The following is a 19,991-nucleotide window of genomic DNA, read 5'->3' as shown; positions in this document are numbered from 1 at the left end:
AACTGACTTTATGTGCCCATGTCATCATCGTTCTTAACGCCCATTGGCGCACAAGGCATCAACAAGTGAGTGCCGTTTTGTCATGTCTCTTGCTATAAATTCTGTCTTTTGGAATGGTATGCCTCTTTCCTTTAAGTCTTTTCTTTGATTTTCTCCACGGTTCTTCTGGCCGCCTTCGTTTACTCTTGCCCTGTAATGTCCATCTGAGAACATGCACTGCTCTTATTATTAGCAGTGGCTTCGCTAGGTCGGGTGTCACCCGGTGCGGCACTTCATGGTGTCACCCCCACCCCTAGTCACAAAGTATATATATATATATATGTGTGTGTGTGTTTCGGCCTAAATAACCCTATAACTAAAATATATGCCGCGTACATGTATGCGTATAAGCTTTAATCACTGCAGACTAAAGAGTAACGATGTTTATCTTTAGTCTGTTAATAATACTGTTGAATGTAGCATTGGTTTCTCTATAGTTAGCGCGTTTACATTATGGTGTCAGTCCCACCCTCTTCTGATAATTATCGATTTGTAATTAAAATTAATCATTAATGGAACTGGCAATTAAAGCATTATTCTTAAATTGGCGCACAAGTAAAAAATTTGATTGTTTTCATTTTTACTTTCTCGTATACGAAGTAAAGAGAAAGTATTGTAATCGTGCAAAAAAATCGAGATTTTTGCAAATCTTGACGTTTTACACCTCCCTGAGTCGAAAAAAAAACATAGTTTTGCAATCGTGTCTGTATGTCTGTGTGTGTGGTGTATGTGTGTATGTGTATCTGTAAACACGATAATTTGAGTACCGTTACAGCTAGGTTGATGAAATGTCATATATACTTATTATATCAAATTTATATCAACATTTCAGCGAATTCCGAAAACCGGAAACGGAACATTTTCTACTTTCAATTTTTCAAAAGCCTATAACTTGTGTACTATTTCAGATAGATAAATGAAATGTAACATATAAGTAAAAGATCCCATTTTCTGCCTTCTTTCAAATTGTGAGTTACTTCCGTTGTCCAGAAGTAGTAATTTAGGCTATTTCCAATTTCTCAAGAAACGCATGTGAATTTATCTATATAGTACTGAAACTCAAGTTTGTTTACATGTTTGAATATTTATTTGTTTGTCCGTTTGGTTATAGTAGAGGATCTGCACTATGTGTAGAGCTGTAAAATAGTAATTAGGTAGAGAACAATTTGTTTTTAGACAGACTGTTAATTACAAATATATTTAAAGACGTTAATTAATTTATTGATTTATTCATTGATAGATTAACCACATTAATTATAAAAGTTCAGAACAGTGACTTTACTTAGAGTAAATAGTGACGTCCCATTGTTTTTTTTTTACTTTTTACAACAATAATGGCGGCTTCCATCGAAGATTTTGGTGTTCATTCAAATGTTTAAAGCGTTCTAAAGCTAATTTTCTGTCGCGGTTATAGCTTTAACGATACGTCCGTTTGCTATTTTTAATAGGTTCCACACTAATAGCAATTTTCAACAGTCCTTTTCATTTAAGTATCTATATATATAATTCTCTTCTGGGAGACGTTAGAAAACAAGCTGCAAGCGCCTCCTTGCAGTCCCCTCTCTTTCTCTCTATCACTATCACTACCACCCCCACCCCACATTGTCTGGTGAGCTGTGGTCACGCTAAATGTTTACAAACTAAATGTTTACAAATTGTAGAGCCGTAGAGCCGGGTTTCTATTAGGGGCAGATAATTTAGTTCGATTTTAAACTTAGAGGAGGTAACTAAGAAATAACTAAGAGGAGGCTACTTTCACGGGGGGGGGGGGGGGGGGGGGGGGTAGGGTCGGGGTTAGGGGAAAGGGGAGGGGGTTAGTGTTTTAAAGCAAATATTTTTAGTGGCAGCATTGGTACTGTCGAATTCACAAATTATGAATTACTGAAAAGTAGAAAATAAAACAACTAAATAGCGGCGTATGATACGCTGCGGGTCGGCTCGTACAATAAATTTCTCTCGATCTAGAATCTAAGATTCTATAGATCAGCTATCGAAGAAAGTTATTTATAGATCTAGAATCTAGGTCAAACCAAAATTAATTAGTTAAAACTAAAAACCATTTTAAAATCAGAATAAATTATTGAGTTTCTTTATTAAACTATTTTAGTCCTTAAATATTTGAAATAAATCTTTGCTTTTTAGCTTCACGGATCTTCTAATTCAAGAATACAAGTGATTTATCTATCTTCTAGATCAGGGGTTCCCAACCCCGTGCCCGCGGGCGCCGTGGCGCCCGCCGAACGATTCGTATGTGCCCGCCTCTCACTATTCGACAGAGGAAGAATTTTTTTCATAAACATTATTGAATGGTTGAAGGGGATGGAAAGGGGGGGGGGGGGGGCGGTGCAAATCGAAAGTTTGAGGGGGGGTGCAAATCGAAAGTTTTGTCCCCGGGTGACGGGAAGGGTCGCTACGCCTCTGGAAGGAGTTTGTCGATTTAAAATAGGTGGTGCCCGCCACCCTACCGATATTTAGAATGTGCTCTAGAGTAAAAAAAGGTTGGGAACCCCTGTTCTAGATCTAGAAAGAGTTACGGCAAAAACTATAGACTTGTCACTTAACCAAACCAGTCGTAGATTCTAGATAATTCTATCTCGATCTAGATACTAAACTATTTCAGAGCTTCATTATTTTATATAAATCTTTTTTTTTTTTGTTTAACTATGGAAATGGCTAATTTACGATAAAAGTTAATTTGAAAGATACTAGATTTAGAGCCTATTCGCGTAAATCAAATTTCTTGAGCAGACTCAAACTATTAATATATAGCACAAAAATGGTTAATGACGTCACGAGCCTATATGGCTAAGTTGTTAGTGCAATGCGGTTAGCACGGGTTCTAGACACATCATGTCAATGATCCAAAAAAAAAAATTCAATTTTTTTATGTGAATGCTAAAGTTGCCTATCTGAACTTGGCGTGATACAGGGCAGGCGAGGTAGAGTTCACCTGTTTCTTCGTCCTCTGCATTAAACGGCCGGAATCTTTTTTTTTTTTAAACGATAAAACATGTTGTCTGAGACTTGGCGGAACACTGGGGAGATGAAGTAGAGTTGACCTGTTTTTGTGACCTCAGCATATGAAGAGATTGTATTGTCAGACCCATGCTCAGCCGAAATCGGTGTTTTTAAAAGACAAAAATGTCTGAGGTGCGACGTCTTTATGAATGTGGGGGGGTCTGGTTATTTTGTGATGATAAGTGACAGACGTGATGTCGTTTATGGATGACCCCCGAAACCCACAGTTATCTAACTATATAACAGGTAGTCGAGTAAAATACTAATAATATTCCGCACTATTCTACACTTTTTATTTGGCGTTCACTTGGTGTGCAATTCTTTTATCTACGAGATTCTATTCTATTTTTAAGTAATTAAAAATGGATTTTTAAATGGATTAAAAAATCATGTTTATATCCCGAGTCGCCATTCCCCGTAGTGTCATATAAGAATATTCGAGAAAGTTTAGGGGAGGTCACTCCCGGTTTATTTGTCACAGCATTGTAAATAAATTTCGCATAACTATGTCATGTGAAAAGTATAATTTTATTTTTAAAATTTATGAGCAAAGTTTTGAGAACAATATTACTTAAAAGTGGGGTTGACAGAAGACCGATCACGGAATTTCTGTACAGCCAAATTTACTTGTCTTTTTTGTTAACAGTTTAACGATGCACTGCGGCAGATTTTTAAAATATGTTCTGGACGATTTTCATATTTATTAACAATTGTAAATAGTAATCAAGATCTAAACTTACATTTTTCCAGACCTGACCACAATCAACTAAATGTATTATTAAATTTTTCAGAGAAAATATTTTTACACGCATTGAAACTATTGCCAGAATAATCAAAATGCCATGACACCCAGTGGCGTAGCTAGGATTTTTGGGCCCCTATGCAAAAAGTTTTAGTGGGACCCTCAGAGGCGTAGCGACCCTTCCCGGCGTCCGGGGACAAACTTTCTATTTGCCCCCCCCCCCCCTCAGATTTTCGATTTGCACCCCCCCCCTCAAACTTTCGAAAAAATGGCCCCTATTTGCCTTGGGCCCCTATGCCTTGCTTACGCTAGCTTTACGGTAGCTACGCCACTGATGACACCAAAACGTGCTTTAGGCAATGGCCAGTTGGCGAGGTCGCTCGGCCCATGTAAGAAATACACTAACATGGGTCATTGATCAGAGCATCCCAGTCAGTTTGCGAAGTTCATGCACTTCGGACTTTGGTTGTGTCGTGTGTACTAATCAGGTCTATATTTTGTATACAGAATTTAAATGCATAGATATATCACATGCACATATAAGTCAAGGAAAAATATAAAACGAAGAAAAGTAGTCCTTTTGTTTATTATGGCTAACAGAGAAAATGAACTAAAAGTTAAAACGTTAAGATAATATATTTCTTCCAATCTTCCATTTTAGATTTTTAAATGAACACATTTTTCGTTATAATTGACAGAAAAACTTGAGGTGGATAAGCTGTTTGAATGACTATACGTGTATCTTTTATTTTGACTATGTCTATAACGTGGACAACATAAAATCATTTTACTAAAAGCTCGCCTAAAATCTTTCATCGACAACGCATATATTATCGGATTCATTCCAGAGTTGATATATCCAAGCCATGTAAATACTGGAAACAAAATTTCAGGCCTGTAAATACACTCGCTGTGGCAAAGTCCAAACAACACATTTGCACAGAAGAATGGTACCCAACATATAACAAAAACCCCCACAACAATGCCTAACGTTTTAGCCGCTTTCTGCTCCTTGGCAATCTTGGTCAGTTTTTTACTTATCGCAAAATGTTTTATTTTCTTTGAAATAAATGTCGCAGGGCGACCTTGTTGATTCATATTTTTGTTAATATATGCTTGGTGGTGTGTACTAAGAGAAAGTTCACTGTCTATGTCGCTATTTCGATGGTTAAACATATTCGTGGCCTGATCCAAATCGTTTCCTAGTCTATATCCACCTCTGTGTATTCTCAAAGTCATGACTTCTCCATTGTCTCCTTTCGGACAGTCAGCTGTTATTTTGCATCCGCTTTTAATTCCTTCTGTCTGAGCTTGAGCTGCTTTGTATATTTTACAATACACGAACATCATTATAAATGTAGGTACATAAAATGAAACAACAGATGAAATAATTAGATATGCACTATCCTCGGTAAACAAGCATTGATTTTTTGGCAAATCTGTCGGGGTTACTGCTCGCCACCAGGCTATAGCAGGAAAAGATATTCCTGCTGAGCAAAACCAAACTAAAGCAATCAAAATGCATACTTTTCCGTTTGACATTTTACTAGGGTATGCAATAGGATCTGTAATCGCCCAGTAACGATCCAATGAAATAACACACAAGTTTAAGATGGAAGCTGTAGATGCAAGAACATCTAATGATCTCCACATATCACACCAAGCTTGACCATACAGCCATACAGATCTGGTTAGTTCATTACTTATGCTGAAAGGCATGACTACTCCTCCAACCATTACGTCGGCAATGGCTAGTGATACAATAAAATAATTGGTAACAGTTCTTAGATACACTTCTCTATAAACAGCGAAAATTACCATGAGATTTCCAATAACTACCACAAGACTAAATGCTACTAATAAAAATGCTATGGCTGGATTACTTAGCTGATAGGAAGTATTGCTCAGCGAATTATTCCATAAAATAATTGTAGAAACTGTGCTGAACGACAAGTCATGGTCCGATACTGAAACTTTAAAAACATTACTTGTGAGATCGGCATCGTTCTCCAAAGAGAAAACTTCAGTGGAATTGGCACTACTGTTTTTCATGTACAAGATATAGGCCTATATAATTCAATGTTCTGTTATATATTGTACTTGCAATATGTCCTGAATTAACCACTGTTTTCTGAATGGTTAGTTGAATATTTATTCTCGGCATAACTCAGGCCTAAAATGTCAGCAGTTGTTAAGCTTGACATCCATGCTGATCTATGTTAGTTTTCTTTAAATTTACTTAACGAGATAGAGATTTAGAATTGAGATAGCGGCTACACTTTAAACAAATGTTTCCGTACCAGCAAAGATGAGAAAACAATTTTCAATAGTACGGTATTGCATATAATAACAACAGCGTACCGGTAAGTATTATAATGAAATTCCGATGGTTGATAGGGAGAAATCACCGGTTTAGCATTGCTGGATTCTGAAAATATAAATCGCAATGTTACTCTCTTTCAACAGTATAAATTAACATTTTTGTATTTAAAAAAAATGACAGACACAATGACAATACGACTGTCTGATAGTGGTTGTTTGGTTTATTTCTGACGGGGTTAATGGATTCTGTATATGTGAGGCTGAGGATTCGTGTCTGGATGCTTTAATGTTGAGGTTGGCAGGTGGCAGTGTGATATGTTTCAATAAGGACGTTGTCTTTAATAGTGTTGTTAAGTCTCGTTCTCGCTCTCAAAATTCGTAATCAGGTTCGCCAGGGAAAAATAAAAAAAAAATTCTATTTAAATTTATGGTGAGAACATGATTCCCATTTATTTAAAAAAAAAACATGGGTGCTATTTGTTTCTTGTCCTCGCTTCAAGTTTTTAAATTACCAAGAGTACCTAAAACTAAAATGCAAACATTATGTGTATATATTTTTACAAATAATAGAATCAAATTAAGTACCGGTTAGCCTAGGTTATTATTATTATTTAATAAGACAACTTATTAGGAATTAGAGTAAATACGCCATTTAAAATAACTTCTGTATCGTCGTTTACGATTAAAAGTAACTTAATAGCGGAATAAACTTCTTTTTTATACCAATTTAATCATTTGTTTTGAAAAATACTAACGAGGAGCTAGTGACCTACTTACAAACACTATGGTGTATAAGGTCCAACGCAAGGCCTCGTGTAGTTAAATCAAGGCTACTGTTTCCCTCATAGTGGATTAACTTTAAGCTTCCGCGGGGTCTCCCCTGAACTATATATCACATGGTTCCAGTCTAATTGGCCATCAGTGTTTCTTCCAGACTTTTTTCTCCGGGGGGACACTTGAAATTTTTTTTTTGGGGGGGGGGGGGGCGGACACTGTTAAAAGTATATATTTTCTATATAAATTATATAAATTTCATTTCGTTCGGGGGAAGAGCCGGTAAAAAAATTCCGGGGGAGGGGGGGGGGGGGAGTGGGCGAAGAAGAGATGCCTGGAAGAAACTCTGTTGGCCCTTGGATGAGTGCGCATTGGAAATCCAAGCACCCTAAGTTGAGAAGAGGCTGATTGTTGCCCATGAATCAGCCCCCACCCCTCTCTATCCACACAGCTGATATGGGCCAAAGGGACAGGACTTTACCCCCCCCCCCCTCTCTTTATATATATATGTATATATATATATATATATATATATATATATATATATATATATATATATATATATATATATATACGAGAAAAATGGCCCGTTGAGGAAGGATACACCGGGCGCTAGGTTGATAGTGCTGTCTCTTTTCTCTAAACTAAAACCAACCCACCCCCCCCCCCCACACACACCACCCCCACCCCCACCCCCCACCCACCCCCACCCCACCCCCCAAAAAACATGTCTACCGTCCCATTCAGCGAAATATAATTATATACTTTTTCCAGTGTCCGCCCCCTCCCCGAAAATTCTACCCCCGCCCCCGAAAATTTCAAGTACCCCACCCCTCTCCGGGGAGGAAAAAGTCTGAAAGAAACACTGGTGTCGCGCTTAGCCACTACGCGAAGAATTGCATTAAAGAAATTGCGAGAAAACCACTTTTTAGATTAGACACATTAATTAGGCGGTAATTTTATTATAGAGTATCGATGAGGAAACCACCCCACCCCCCCCACCCCCCACCCCCCACTCCCAAAAAAAACATGTCTACCGTCCCATTCAACGAAATATAATTATATACTTTTTCCAGTGTCCGCCCCCCTCCCCGAAAATTCTACCCCCCGCCCCCGAAAATTTCAATTACCCCCACCCCTTTCCGGGGAGGAAAAAGTCTGAAAGAAACACTGGTGTCGCGCTTAGCCACTACCCGAAGAATTGCATTAAAGAAATTGCAAGAAAACCACTTTTGAGATTAGACACATTAATTAGGCGGTAATTTTATTATAGAGTATCGATGAAGAAATTTCTTTTGAGTTGGGGAGGGGGAGGGGCTCAGACGTTCTTACGCGGGGGGTGGGGCTTCGCCCCTACCCGAAGAATTGTATGCAAGAAACTCTTCACGCAAACCACTTAGATTAGACAACATTTCCTCTTTATTCAATGTTTACGCCAGAATCAATGACGTCATTATATTACTGTGAGATTATTTTCAACTCTATGCTAAATGTGTCGACGTCATACTTCGTTTTTCGAATTACTATGCATGTTTTTAAATTGCTTGTCTTTTCTCTAGAGCGTTCTTGTCAGACAGATAGATAGATAGATAGATAGATAGATAGATAGATAGATAGATAGATAGACAGACAGCGAAACTATTATTATAGATATATATATATATATATATATCTATAATATAACGCTGCTGGTAGTGTGTCAGTCCTTCCTTCCTTCCTTCCTTCCGTCATCGCTATAGATTTTGGAACCATAAAAGTAAACATTCGCACCATGCTGTGCTTTTCAGTGCACCGCAGTGTCTTATTCTAAGTATTAGAGTAGGGTTTGTTTATATAGCGGCATAGAGCTATTTTATAATTGCCACGGTTTTTACTCTTTCGCATAACGTCAAGAAAATATTAAATACACGCAAACTGCTAAAACGTATTAAAAAGATTAATGTCAAATATCATTTTCGTTTAGGTTCCCAGAAAAAGTGGATACATTTTAATAAGATAATAACAGTACGGTAGAAAAATCAAATTAATTTAACTCTTTTCTAATTTTGACAAAGGAGGTAATTTAAAAATACATTAAACTCACGCTAATAAAAAATGTAAATGCAAATATACGTTCGTCATAGAAGGAATTAGTGTTGCAATAATATAATTAGCAAAATGTGAATGCAAATTATTCGGATGTGTAAGAGGAAATTATTGTTAGAAAATTATAAATAGCATGGATTGATAAAAGGCAATCTTTTATTTATTTTATTCACTGAATGTAGGCCCTACTTTTTATTGCTTATAATTTTTAATCAACTATTCAGCACTATTATAGATGCGTCATCACGTTCATTAGGTGCGCAATGGTTTTAGTTATGAAACTCTATTGTAAATTTTTAAAATTTAAAGTGCTGGAAATAAATTGCGTGAATGGATAAAGTGAAATATTGTATATATTATAGATACTGACTATTATTTATACTGTTTTCTAATTATTATTCTATCTTTCGGGTTTTATAGGAGAGGCGTAGCGAAGGGGGGGGGGCATATGTCCCCGGGTGCCGACCTTAGTGGGTTGGAAAAAATTTGCGAGGGGGGTGGTGGTGGAAATCGAAAGTTTTACGGCGGGGGGGGGGGGGGGGGGGGGAAGGGGTGCAAATCGAAAGTTTGAGGGGGGTGCAAATCACCGGAAAGGGCGCGATTTGGCGCTACGGGCTAGACTGTGAGCAATATACCTTTATGATTGCATTTAAATTGTGTTTATGTTATGAGTGTTGTGTTTGTTCGTTTTTTTTTTTTTTTTTTTTTTTTTTTGCGTTCGTTTGTGTTGTGTTTAGTTTTGTTCTGTTGGTACATTTAAAAAAGATTTACCGTGGCGGAGCACGGGATGCAGCTAGTATAATATAAGCGGGCTGTGTCTGTCCTTCCTTCCGTCATCGCTATAGCTTTTGGAACCATAAAAGTAAACATTGCACCATGTAGTGCTTTTCGGTGCACCGCCATGTCTCATTATAAGTAGAGTAGAGTTTGTTTATATAACGACATAGAGCTATTTTATAATTTCCACTGTTTGTACAATTTTGCATAACGTAAAGAGAATATTAAATACATGCACATTGCTAAAACATATTAAAAGGATCAATGTCAAATATCGTTTTCGTTAATATTCCTAGAGAAAGTGGATACATTTTAATAACATAATAGCTGTAGGTTAGAAAAATCTAATTAAACTGTTTATTATTTTTGCCAAGGGAGACATTTTAAAAATAAATTGAACTCACGCTAAAAATGTGAATGCAAAATCTGCAAGACGGAATAATTGTTGACATATATAATTCGCAAAATGTGAATGCAAATTATGCAGACGTGTAAGAGTACATTATTGTTGGAATATTATAATTAGTATTGATTGATAAAAGGCTATCTTTTATTTATTTTATTCACTGAATGTACTGTTTACTAATTATAATTTTTAATCAACTATTCCGCAATATTATAGACGCGCCATCACGTTCATTGGGTGCGCAAAGGTTTTAGTTATGAAACTCTATTGTACATTTTTAAAATTTAAAGTACTGGGGAAAAAACGCTTGAATTGATAAAGTGATATATAGTAGGTAAAACACGGATATTTTAAATATTGCCTATTATTTATTGTATATTATTTATTATTATTCTATCTTTGGGTTTGCGGGCAAGCGGGGGGTTTTATAGGAGAGGCGTAGCGAGGGGGGGATACGTGTCCCTGGGTGCCAACCTTAGGGGGTGCCAAAGTGGGTTGGAAAAAATTTGCGACGGGGGGGGGGGGATGGAAATCGAAAGTTTGAGGGGGGTGCAAATCAAAAGTTAAAGCGGGGGGAATTTCAAATCAAAAGGGGTGCAAATCGAAAGTTTGAGGGGGGTGCAAATCGAAAGTTTAAGGGCGTGGGGTGGAAATTGAACTTTTGAGGGGAGGGGGTGCAATTCGTAAGTTTGAGGGGGTCAAATCGAAAGTTTGTCTCCGGGCGCCGGAAATGGTCGCTACGCCTCTGTTTTATAGTCATTCACTGTGTCAGACGCGTCCGCCGGCGCTCGGAAAGGGCGCGATTTGGCGCTACGGGATTGACTGTGAGCAATATGCCTTTATGATTGCATTTAAGATGTATTTAAGTTATGAGTGTTGTGTTTGTTTTTTCGTTTGTTTTTTTTTTTTGCGTTCGTTTGTGTTGTGTTTAGTTTTGTTCTGTTCCCAAGTTGGTACATTTAAAATAGATTTACCGTGGCGGAGCACGGGATGCAGCTAGTATATATATATATATATATATATATATATATATATATATATATATATATATATATATATATATATATATATATATATATAGGAAAAAAGGTCACCAAGAACCACACTTTTTAGCACATGTACATTTTTAAAGATTTTTACTAATCCAAGTATTTTCTAATATTGAAATTAATGTAAAACTATTCTAACACATCTTACACAATATAAAAATAAAAATAAAGGCTATATAATTTACTTTAATTGGTTTAATTTATCTTTTATAGCCATACCCCCCAAAATCAACATTTGGGGAAAATCTAGCCGAGCCATGGGGCATTAAGTATTATCTCCTAGTTCAGACTACTAACTCCACAATAAAAATAAATAATTTCTAACTCCAAAATAGTAAATGCTGTGTACACACATTCAGTGGCGTAGCGAGGTCAGGTGTCACCCGGTGCGGCACTTAATGGTGTCACTCCCCAGAGGCGTAGCGACCCGTCCCGGGAACAAACTGTCAATTTGCACCCCCCTCTCAGACTTTCGATTTGCACCCCCCTCAATTTTTTTCTCTATATATTATGCTATTTTTTGCCTTGGTGTCACCCCCTAAAAGGTGTCACCCGGTACGGTCCGCATCCCCCGCCCCCCCCCCCCTCGCTAGCCTCTGCACACATTAACTGATACCAGCTATCAGTAGGCCCCATTTGGACCTAGTCCACAATTGATACAATTGCAGTTTACTTAGGCATATTACTATACCTAGTGTGTAGCTGTCCAGAGTTAAGATTCTTGGATGAAAAAGGGGTGGTACTAACTAACTAATTGTAGGTCTCATAAACAGTTTCTTCCAAGCATCTTGGGGGGGGGGGGGGGGGGGGGGGCTCTGCCGAAGAAAGTCTACCGCCCCCCCCCCCCCCCCCCCCCCGAACGAGATGGAATTTATATAGTAAACACATACTTTTACTAGTGTCCGGAAAATGTAGACCCTCCCCCCCCTCGAAAATATCAAGTGTCGTCGCCCCCTCCCGTCCCCCGTCGGGTCGTCGTCGTCCCCCCCCCCCCCCCCGGAGAAAAAAGTCTGGAAGAAACATTGCTCATAAAGCCCTGATTGCTGTATGCTGGGATACAAGATACACATGTTTTCGATGAAAGTGAAATTTTGGAGTAGTGAACAAGAGAAGGGGATGAATGGGGGTGAATGTCGTTGTTACTTGGTACCCTATCCCGTTCGTCCTTGTTCAGCTCTCGTGCCGTGAGTTGTAATAGTCCGGTTTGTACCAGTTTATGAAAGGGTATATAAGGTGTGTGAAAACGTGTGTGTGCCTCAGTTTCGTCCAGATCTCCAAGGTTAGTACAGGTTAGGTTTATACTAGTTTTTAACTACTGTATCATAGTTTTATAGCTTGTGTATTTTGTGTTTAGACGAGTGGTGTGCAGAGGGGGGAGGGGGGGGGGCGGACGGGGCCCAGGCCCCGGGCATCCACTTCAGGGGGGGGGGGCATCCAACGGGGGGGTGATTTTTTTTAATTGAAAAAAGCTGCGGTATGTTGTGTGACTGTGTAATCATAAGTTTTCATCTGTCTCCACACTGACTACTGACTGATTTATTTATTTACTAATCTCGCCCAAAACAAATTGTAATACTCAATCGGCTATCGCTGTCTGTATAGCATAACTTTTATGGAAAAAGAGGGCTTTAGTATAAATGTTACGGTAAAAGCCCGAAGTGCAGCCAACGCCCGCATTGGCCGGCCAATGTGCGCATTGGCCGGCTCTCTAAGCCAAAGCCCGAAGAACTTAGCACGAAGAGCGTATTTCGTACATTGGCCGGCCAATGCGCGCACTGGCCGGGATGACCTGGCCAATGTTCTATCTAGACTAAGTTGTGATCGCGTTTTCATTATTCTGGGTGCCGTTTCATTGTGAGTAACGTGTTGTTTAGCTCTTGTTTGTATATCATTCTATACGCAAGGCGACATGGACCAAAAGGGCCGTCAGACCATGAGACAGACATAGCAGATGGCTGTCAAAAGAAAAAAAATTAAATCTATGTTAGTTTCCATATATGGGCTACAACTGTATGGGACAGCCTCATCCATGAAAAATATTGTAGTGCAACCCATTGACAGAGATCGCGGTGATCCCCGTAGCGTCATTTCACTTGTCATGAGCGTCGAGAGCGCTTTCTACAAGGTAGGAACTGAACGTAGTATTCTAAAACAACTGTATGCTAGAGGTGAGTTTTCAATTCTTCACGAAAAACTGCTCTTATTGTCGTCAGTTGGCACTGAGGAAAAATCAATACGAACCATCGAATCTTCACAATCATTGACCGGCGACCAAGGCTACACTCGCTTCAATTGCACAACCAAGTGCACAACAAATCGCTGCAAGTGTAAACATAACAAGCTACTATGTAATTCTAAATGCCATAAAAGTTCAACTTGTTGTAACAAGTGATAATATTGATTGATTGAGACTATAGTACAAAAACAAATTTGAATGTTTCTGTCATTTACTTTAATGAATAATCAATAAAGACTTAATTTCATGATCCTTACGGTATTAAAAAAAACCCCAAAATCTGCTCATGATCTTCTAATTCAGACTTTGGCCGTTCCACCATGGCCAGTCGGACTGGCCGGCCAAAGGCCGAAATCAAGAGCTATTTCAAACTTTGGCCTGTCCACCATGGCCAGTCCGCGGATTGGCCGGCCAAAGGCCGAAATCAAGCAAAGTTTCGGACTTTGTCCGTTCAATGGGAGGCGATATTGGCCAATGTGCGCATTGGCCGACTTCGGGCTTTGACCGTAACATATGTATAGTCATTGTTTCTTTAATCCTCTCATTTTCAAATGTTATATGGTTAAATCTATTTGATCCCAAAAAACTTTTTTTTTGTTATTGAAATTCTTTTCCCTTAACAATCATGAATAGTAATGAATGTTTAGATGATATAGGCCTATATGTAAACTAGCTGCATACCCGTGCTCCGCCACGGTGAATCTTTTTTAAATGTACAAACTTGGGAACAGAACAAAACTAACCACAAACGTTTCGCTAAGGTGTGGATATGGATATTACCTCAGAGTTTACCGCGCTGCCCTCGGGTGCGGGTCCCCGCATTGGGGCGAATATTACTTCAAAAAATATTGAGCCGACGCCCTAACGAACGTCCGCCTAGACATCTTTCTTTCCCCAGACTCGCTTCGTACTCTAAACCGCCGCCGAACAACACGTTTTCCCGGGCGTCCGCGCCCACGAAGAGATTTCCAAAATCTATAGCGATGACGGAATGACTGACACACTACCACCAGCCTTATATTACAGATTATAGATGAGGACCAGATTTGTAATTATTACAAAATTTACATAAGATTGAATTGAAACAGTAAAAGATTAATTTTTTTTAATTGTGGACATAACAGGGCCATAAAGAGGACAGTGGCCAAATATATTAATATTTATTAAATATATTAATACAGGACTATATTAATACAGGACTATACTAAAATTGAAAAGAAATGTAAGGCTGTCTTTCAGTAACTGAAGAAATTTAATGAAGTACTCAGACGTCATCCACCCGGATGCCTTTGGGTGAGAATCGCATCGTGTTCCTGGTGGGACACCTAGATTCCAGTGATCTTAAACATTGACTCTGGGGAAGATCAGGAATGGGGCATGCTATTTCCGATGGCATTGACCGCTTCACATAGTGTGACGGTGCTCCCTTTCTCATGTGACACGATGGAGCCCGCACGTTTTCACCCTTCTTTGCTAATTGTCGCTGAGTTTGTACAGTGGAACACCCAGTCTTGTCAATGTTCCAAATGCATTCTGGCCGAAACTTCTGTTTCCCCATCACTTTCTCCAGATTATCGTAGAATAAGTTGACGTTTGTTTTGTTGAATTGCCTGTACGCGATTGAGTGATGTTGCCTCCGGACTTCGCAGAGATAGTTTGTCTTTGTGACGTTGCCTGAATGCTATCAGCCAATCATCTCCTGCAGTTTTCGTTTCGCAGCGGACCAGGATTCTGGCATGGAAATTTTGTTGGCAACAGCAACTTCGTAGGCTGTTTTGCGTTATTCTCTCAGAGTTAGGCCATAGTAGATTGAAGAGGCTTCAATGATGTAGTCCAGCAAAACTTGTTCTTGCTCATCTGAGAAGATGCGCTTCTTCTGCGTACTGTAGCCAAAAGTTGACTTCTCAATGTTGTCGTCTGTTTTGTGCAAGTTTACATAGCTTTGAAGGGTCTTGTAAATAACCCCACAGTCGGATGCAGCTTTACGGAGCGACAAAATGGGCTGCAACTGTCATCTCAGTCAGTGGCGTAGCTAGGATTTTTGGGCCCCTATGCAAAAAGTGTTAGTGGGCCCCCCAGAGGCGTAGTGACCCTTCCCGGCGACCGGGGACAAACTTTCGCTTTGCACCCCCCTCAGACTTTCGATTTGCACCCCCCTCAAACTTTCGAAAAAGGGACCCTATTTGCCTTGGGCCCCTATGCCTTGCTTACGCTAGCTTTACGGTAGCTACGCCACTGATCTCAGTGACATGTTTCGTCAATGTTCCTCGTGTTGTCTTGTGCTGGTATTGTCTTGGCATTATTCTGTGAAGAAAAAAAGCAAGTTGAACGCCTTAGACTAAATTCAAAGATACAATCTAAACACAAACAATGCAGTGATTGCATATGTAATGAAGGTTATTATTAAAGGTTATTACTACTGAGTAAAATTATATATTTATTACTACTACTACTTGACTTGCCTATTATTATCTTATTCACTGTATACACACTAGGGGAATATAATGACATTAATCATTTGGAAATTCAAGAAAGAAAAAAGAAAAACATATTTTGCATGTTTTGTACCAAGTAGTCTTCTTTTTTTAATGACCTGGGTGAAAAGTCACACCAAAGAAAAAGTGTGACTTTTCACCCCATCATTATCATCATCATTAGTCCTCTTTGCTCCTTATGGAGCATAGGGCCTCCACCATTTCCTTCCATTTCTTCCTATCCTCGGCTATTAATTTTGACATCTCCCAATACATCCCTATTGGCTTCAGTTCTTCAAGAAGACTCCGCCTCCAGGTCTGTCTTGGGCGCCCTCTCTTCCGCTTTCCCTGGGGGTTCCACTCAAGCGCTTGGCGTGTAACATTTGTGTGAGCCTTTCGCAGTGTGTGACCCACCCAGCGCCACTTCCTCCTTCTTATTTGCACACCTATAGGCTCCTGCCTAGCTTTCCTCCATAGTTCCAAGTTCGGCACTTTGTCCTGCCATCTCAGTTTCAGTATCTGTCTAAGGCATCTATTCATGAAGGTCTGTATCTTTGCTGTGCTTGCCTTGGAGACTCTCCATGTCTCTGCTCCATACAGCAGAACTGCCTTGACATTAGAGTTAAATATCCTAATTTTTGTGGTAATGGAGATGGCCGAACTTTTCTATATGGGTCGCAGGTTTCACCCCATGGCCTGTGACATTTCACCCCAGCATCGGGTTGTCTAACAAAATGATCCATACTTCCAAATCAATTTCTCAGAAGTAAAAACAATCAATCCAGACTGACGTTATTATGGCTTGAGAAAACAAACATTGCATGAAAACACAAAAATAATGAAAGATGCAAGCATACTTACAGGATTCCGTTGATTAAATGTCCCACTTTGTCAATGAATACAAGTATATGAGGTTCTGAACTCAGTTCCGGTTCAGAGAGTTAAAACAGGAAGTGAACTCCAAGCAGGGTAAACGACTAAAAACCATAAATTTTCTTGATGAAGGAATGAAAAAGTATGTTCTTCAAGGTAAAAACTTGCTGTGACTTTTCGCCCCTGTGACTTTTCACCCAATCCTCCCCTATTCTTTAGTTATTATTCTTTCAAGTGATAAAATGCAATAGAATAGCTTACCATAACTAATCTAATATCCTTACCTATTAATACTTTGATTGATGTGGTGTAAAATTGTTGCTGATTGAAAGTACACTGCGGAAATCGCAATATTCGTTTTGCGCCGAGATTTTTAGCGCTAGAAATATTAGCTGGTTTGTTAATAGGATTATATCCAGGGGCGGAACTACCATACCGCCAGACCCCGCAATGCGGGGGGGCCCAGGACGTTTAGGGGCCCAGTTCCGACCAAAAAACAATGAATTTGTTTTTCAAAAATTATGTTTTTCATGCATCTTAAAAGTGGTTTTGTAAAAAAAAAAAAAAAGGTCTACTATAGCAGAGATTGTTGCGTAGAAAAATATTTTATAATCTACAAGAGCTATAGTTTGAAATGGTAGGCAAACATTCACACTACTTCCATGACTTACTGCCCTTCTTTAAAACAGGGATGCCCACAAAGCTCATTTAAATAGTTTTGTGCTATGTATATTAAAAAGCAATTAAATTCTCTGAATTATTATTTAAATAAGACGTAATAAACAATGGTATAGCCATAAAAATCAATGTTTTCAAAATTGATATTATAAAAGCCAAAAATGAAAAGAATAAACATAACGCGAGAAACCATTCACGAATCAAGCTTACGTCTTTATATATTTTTGACCAGCATGTTTAGAAGTGACGGTGGTAATTTCTAGCTTAAGATGAGTTTGGACCAAATTTGTCTGGATTGTTCTCCCAGAATGGTTTTATATTGCAATGAAGTAGACTAAATTACTCAGTTAGGATATAGATATTATATATATATATATATATATATATATATATATATATATATATATATATATATATATATATATAGGGGGCCCTAATTTTTTCTTTGCGGGGGAGCCCTTTTTTTCTAGTTCCGCCACTGACTGTAGGTTAACAACCATTAACATATGAATCAATTAAACACACTGAAACAAGTTAAAGTATTTAAAAATTTCTATCCGTGGTGTTTATCCTTAAAAATGTTTAAGTACAATTTGCTATACCGACAGTTGACACCAGTAGACACAAGGCATTAGGTTTAGGGTGAAACTAAAGGCTTTAAATTAAGTGACTCTGCTAATCTCACAATCCTTCCTCGTTTCAATTGCCAGCTTTAACCGCAGCGCTCATCAACCGTAATACACCTCTTTGCTCCCACTTACAACAAAACGTCACTCGGCCAGTCGTTTCCCTTCTAACATCCTCATTTTAAAAAACCCAGCTAGAATACACTGTCTAACAATACAACAGTAGTTGTACACAAACCGTTTACATTACTTTGTTCCACATTCACACTTTTCATAAATTTCACATCACCATAGAAGCAAACATAAAAGGGGGACCCTGGCTGCTGCTCTCTAATCCCTTTTCCCCCTTAATCCACAACTGGTTTCTAATTCATTAAGAATTTTTATACAAATTTTTTTTTTTTTTTTTACTAAAACATGAACCCGATTTTTGGCTACGCTAAGAAATGAATACTCTGACTGCCGAAGAATAAAATCAATACCACCAGTATTGATCATTTGAACCTCTACGTGGAGTTCTTCCATCGTTCTTTAAAAAAAAAGAAGTTATAAAAAGATAGAAATGTAATAAATAATACAACTCGAAACACAAACACCAAGCATATACCGCAGAACTATTACATCTGTCAATAGTAATTACCACCACTAAAAATCTCTATAATTTAGTATAATTATAATATGCAAAAAAAAAAAATACAATTGACATGCAAGAATAAAAATTGAGCAATATATATATATATATATATATATATATATATATATATATATATATATATATATATATATATATATATATATATATATATATATATATATATATATATATATATATATATATGTATATACTATAAAAGATAATGGGATTATTTTTAAAATCTAGCACCAAAATAAATTTATGTTTGGCTGCTGAAAGCTATCTGGACAAATTTTTTTGGGTAAACGTTGCTGTAGAATGAGGTGACATAGGGCCTACTTATTACAGGACTATGTGTATACCAGATGATAATAATGGGAGCTGCTCGGCAGACACTTCGGAAAAGACAAATGTGTTTTAAATGAGTATGTATATGTATGCATGACACACACACACACACACACACACATATATATATATATATATATATATATATATATATATATTTATTTATTTATTTATATACAGGTCAATATATAAATGTGTGGGAAAAAAAGCATTCATTATAAATCATACATACATTCAGAAAGATTTTTGAGGAATTCTAAGCAGCAATACAAAATACCGGTAGTTAATAGTGATTTTAAAATTTAACTTACATATAATCCTTCGTGAATATAGATCTATATCTATACGGAATTTTAAGAAAGCCGTTATTACTGGAGCTAGCTCTCGCTCTCCAGCTTGATGGAAAAGGCGGGAAGCAAATAACCTCTGACGATGTGCTTTAAGAGCGAAGAAAATGCGTACAGAAAAATTGATTACTTTTATCTCGCGCTTGCTCTGTACGGTGCCGATAAGGTTAGGGAGGAAGGGTTATTTAAGGTATTATTAGATATTGAGAATACTATTGAGAATACTATTTTACTTATGCGGTTTCGAAAGTGAGATTGGGAAAGTCTGCAGTGAGAAGTACAAAATTGATTTAAGATTTACCTAATTAATCAAAATTGATTTGGAAAGTAACAATAGCGGAACTAATATAATAGTTCTCTCAACCCTGTGAGAAAAAAATTACAATACAACAATGCCGTTGGGTTTCGTATATTCTCTGATGTCAGCCTTTTCTAAAACTGGCAATAGTTTCAAATTATGACCGGAAAAATGCACACTAAAAACGAACACACAGGAATATGCGCACACAGAAAATTCTCAACTAGGAAATAGTGCATTGAAAAAATGCACACTGAATAATGTG

General features: G+C 38.0%; 1 protein-coding gene across 1 annotated transcript; it reads right to left on the bottom strand.

The window, feature by feature from the left end:
- Positions 1-4,379: 4,379 nt before the first annotated feature.
- LOC131946605 (dopamine receptor 2) lies at positions 4,380-19,506 on the bottom strand. Its single transcript, XM_059307500.1, has 2 exons — positions 19,393-19,506; positions 4,380-6,227 (listed from the first exon to the last, which is right to left on the bottom strand). Exon 2 carries the CDS (start codon positions 5,849-5,851, stop codon positions 4,457-4,459), a length of 1,395 nt encoding a protein of 464 aa, XP_059163483.1. The 5' UTR covers positions 5,852-6,227; positions 19,393-19,506; the 3' UTR covers positions 4,380-4,456.
- Between the last annotated feature and the right edge of the window lie 485 nt (positions 19,507-19,991).

The sequence above is a fragment of the Physella acuta genome, unplaced genomic scaffold (assembly GCF_028476545.2).
Source record: "Physella acuta isolate Inbredline_101_S28 unplaced genomic scaffold, ASM2847654v3 ptg000565l, whole genome shotgun sequence".
NCBI lineage: Eukaryota > Metazoa > Mollusca > Gastropoda > Physidae > Physella > Physella acuta.
The sequence above is the reverse complement of the archived record's forward strand: the minus strand, read 5'-3'. Positions and strand labels throughout refer to the sequence as shown.

Excerpts from the sequence above, each read along its gene's own strand:
- LOC131946605 (XM_059307500.1), bottom strand. The coding sequence starts at position 5,851 with ATGAAAAACAGTAGTGCCAATTCCACTGAAGTTTTCTCTTTGGAGAAC.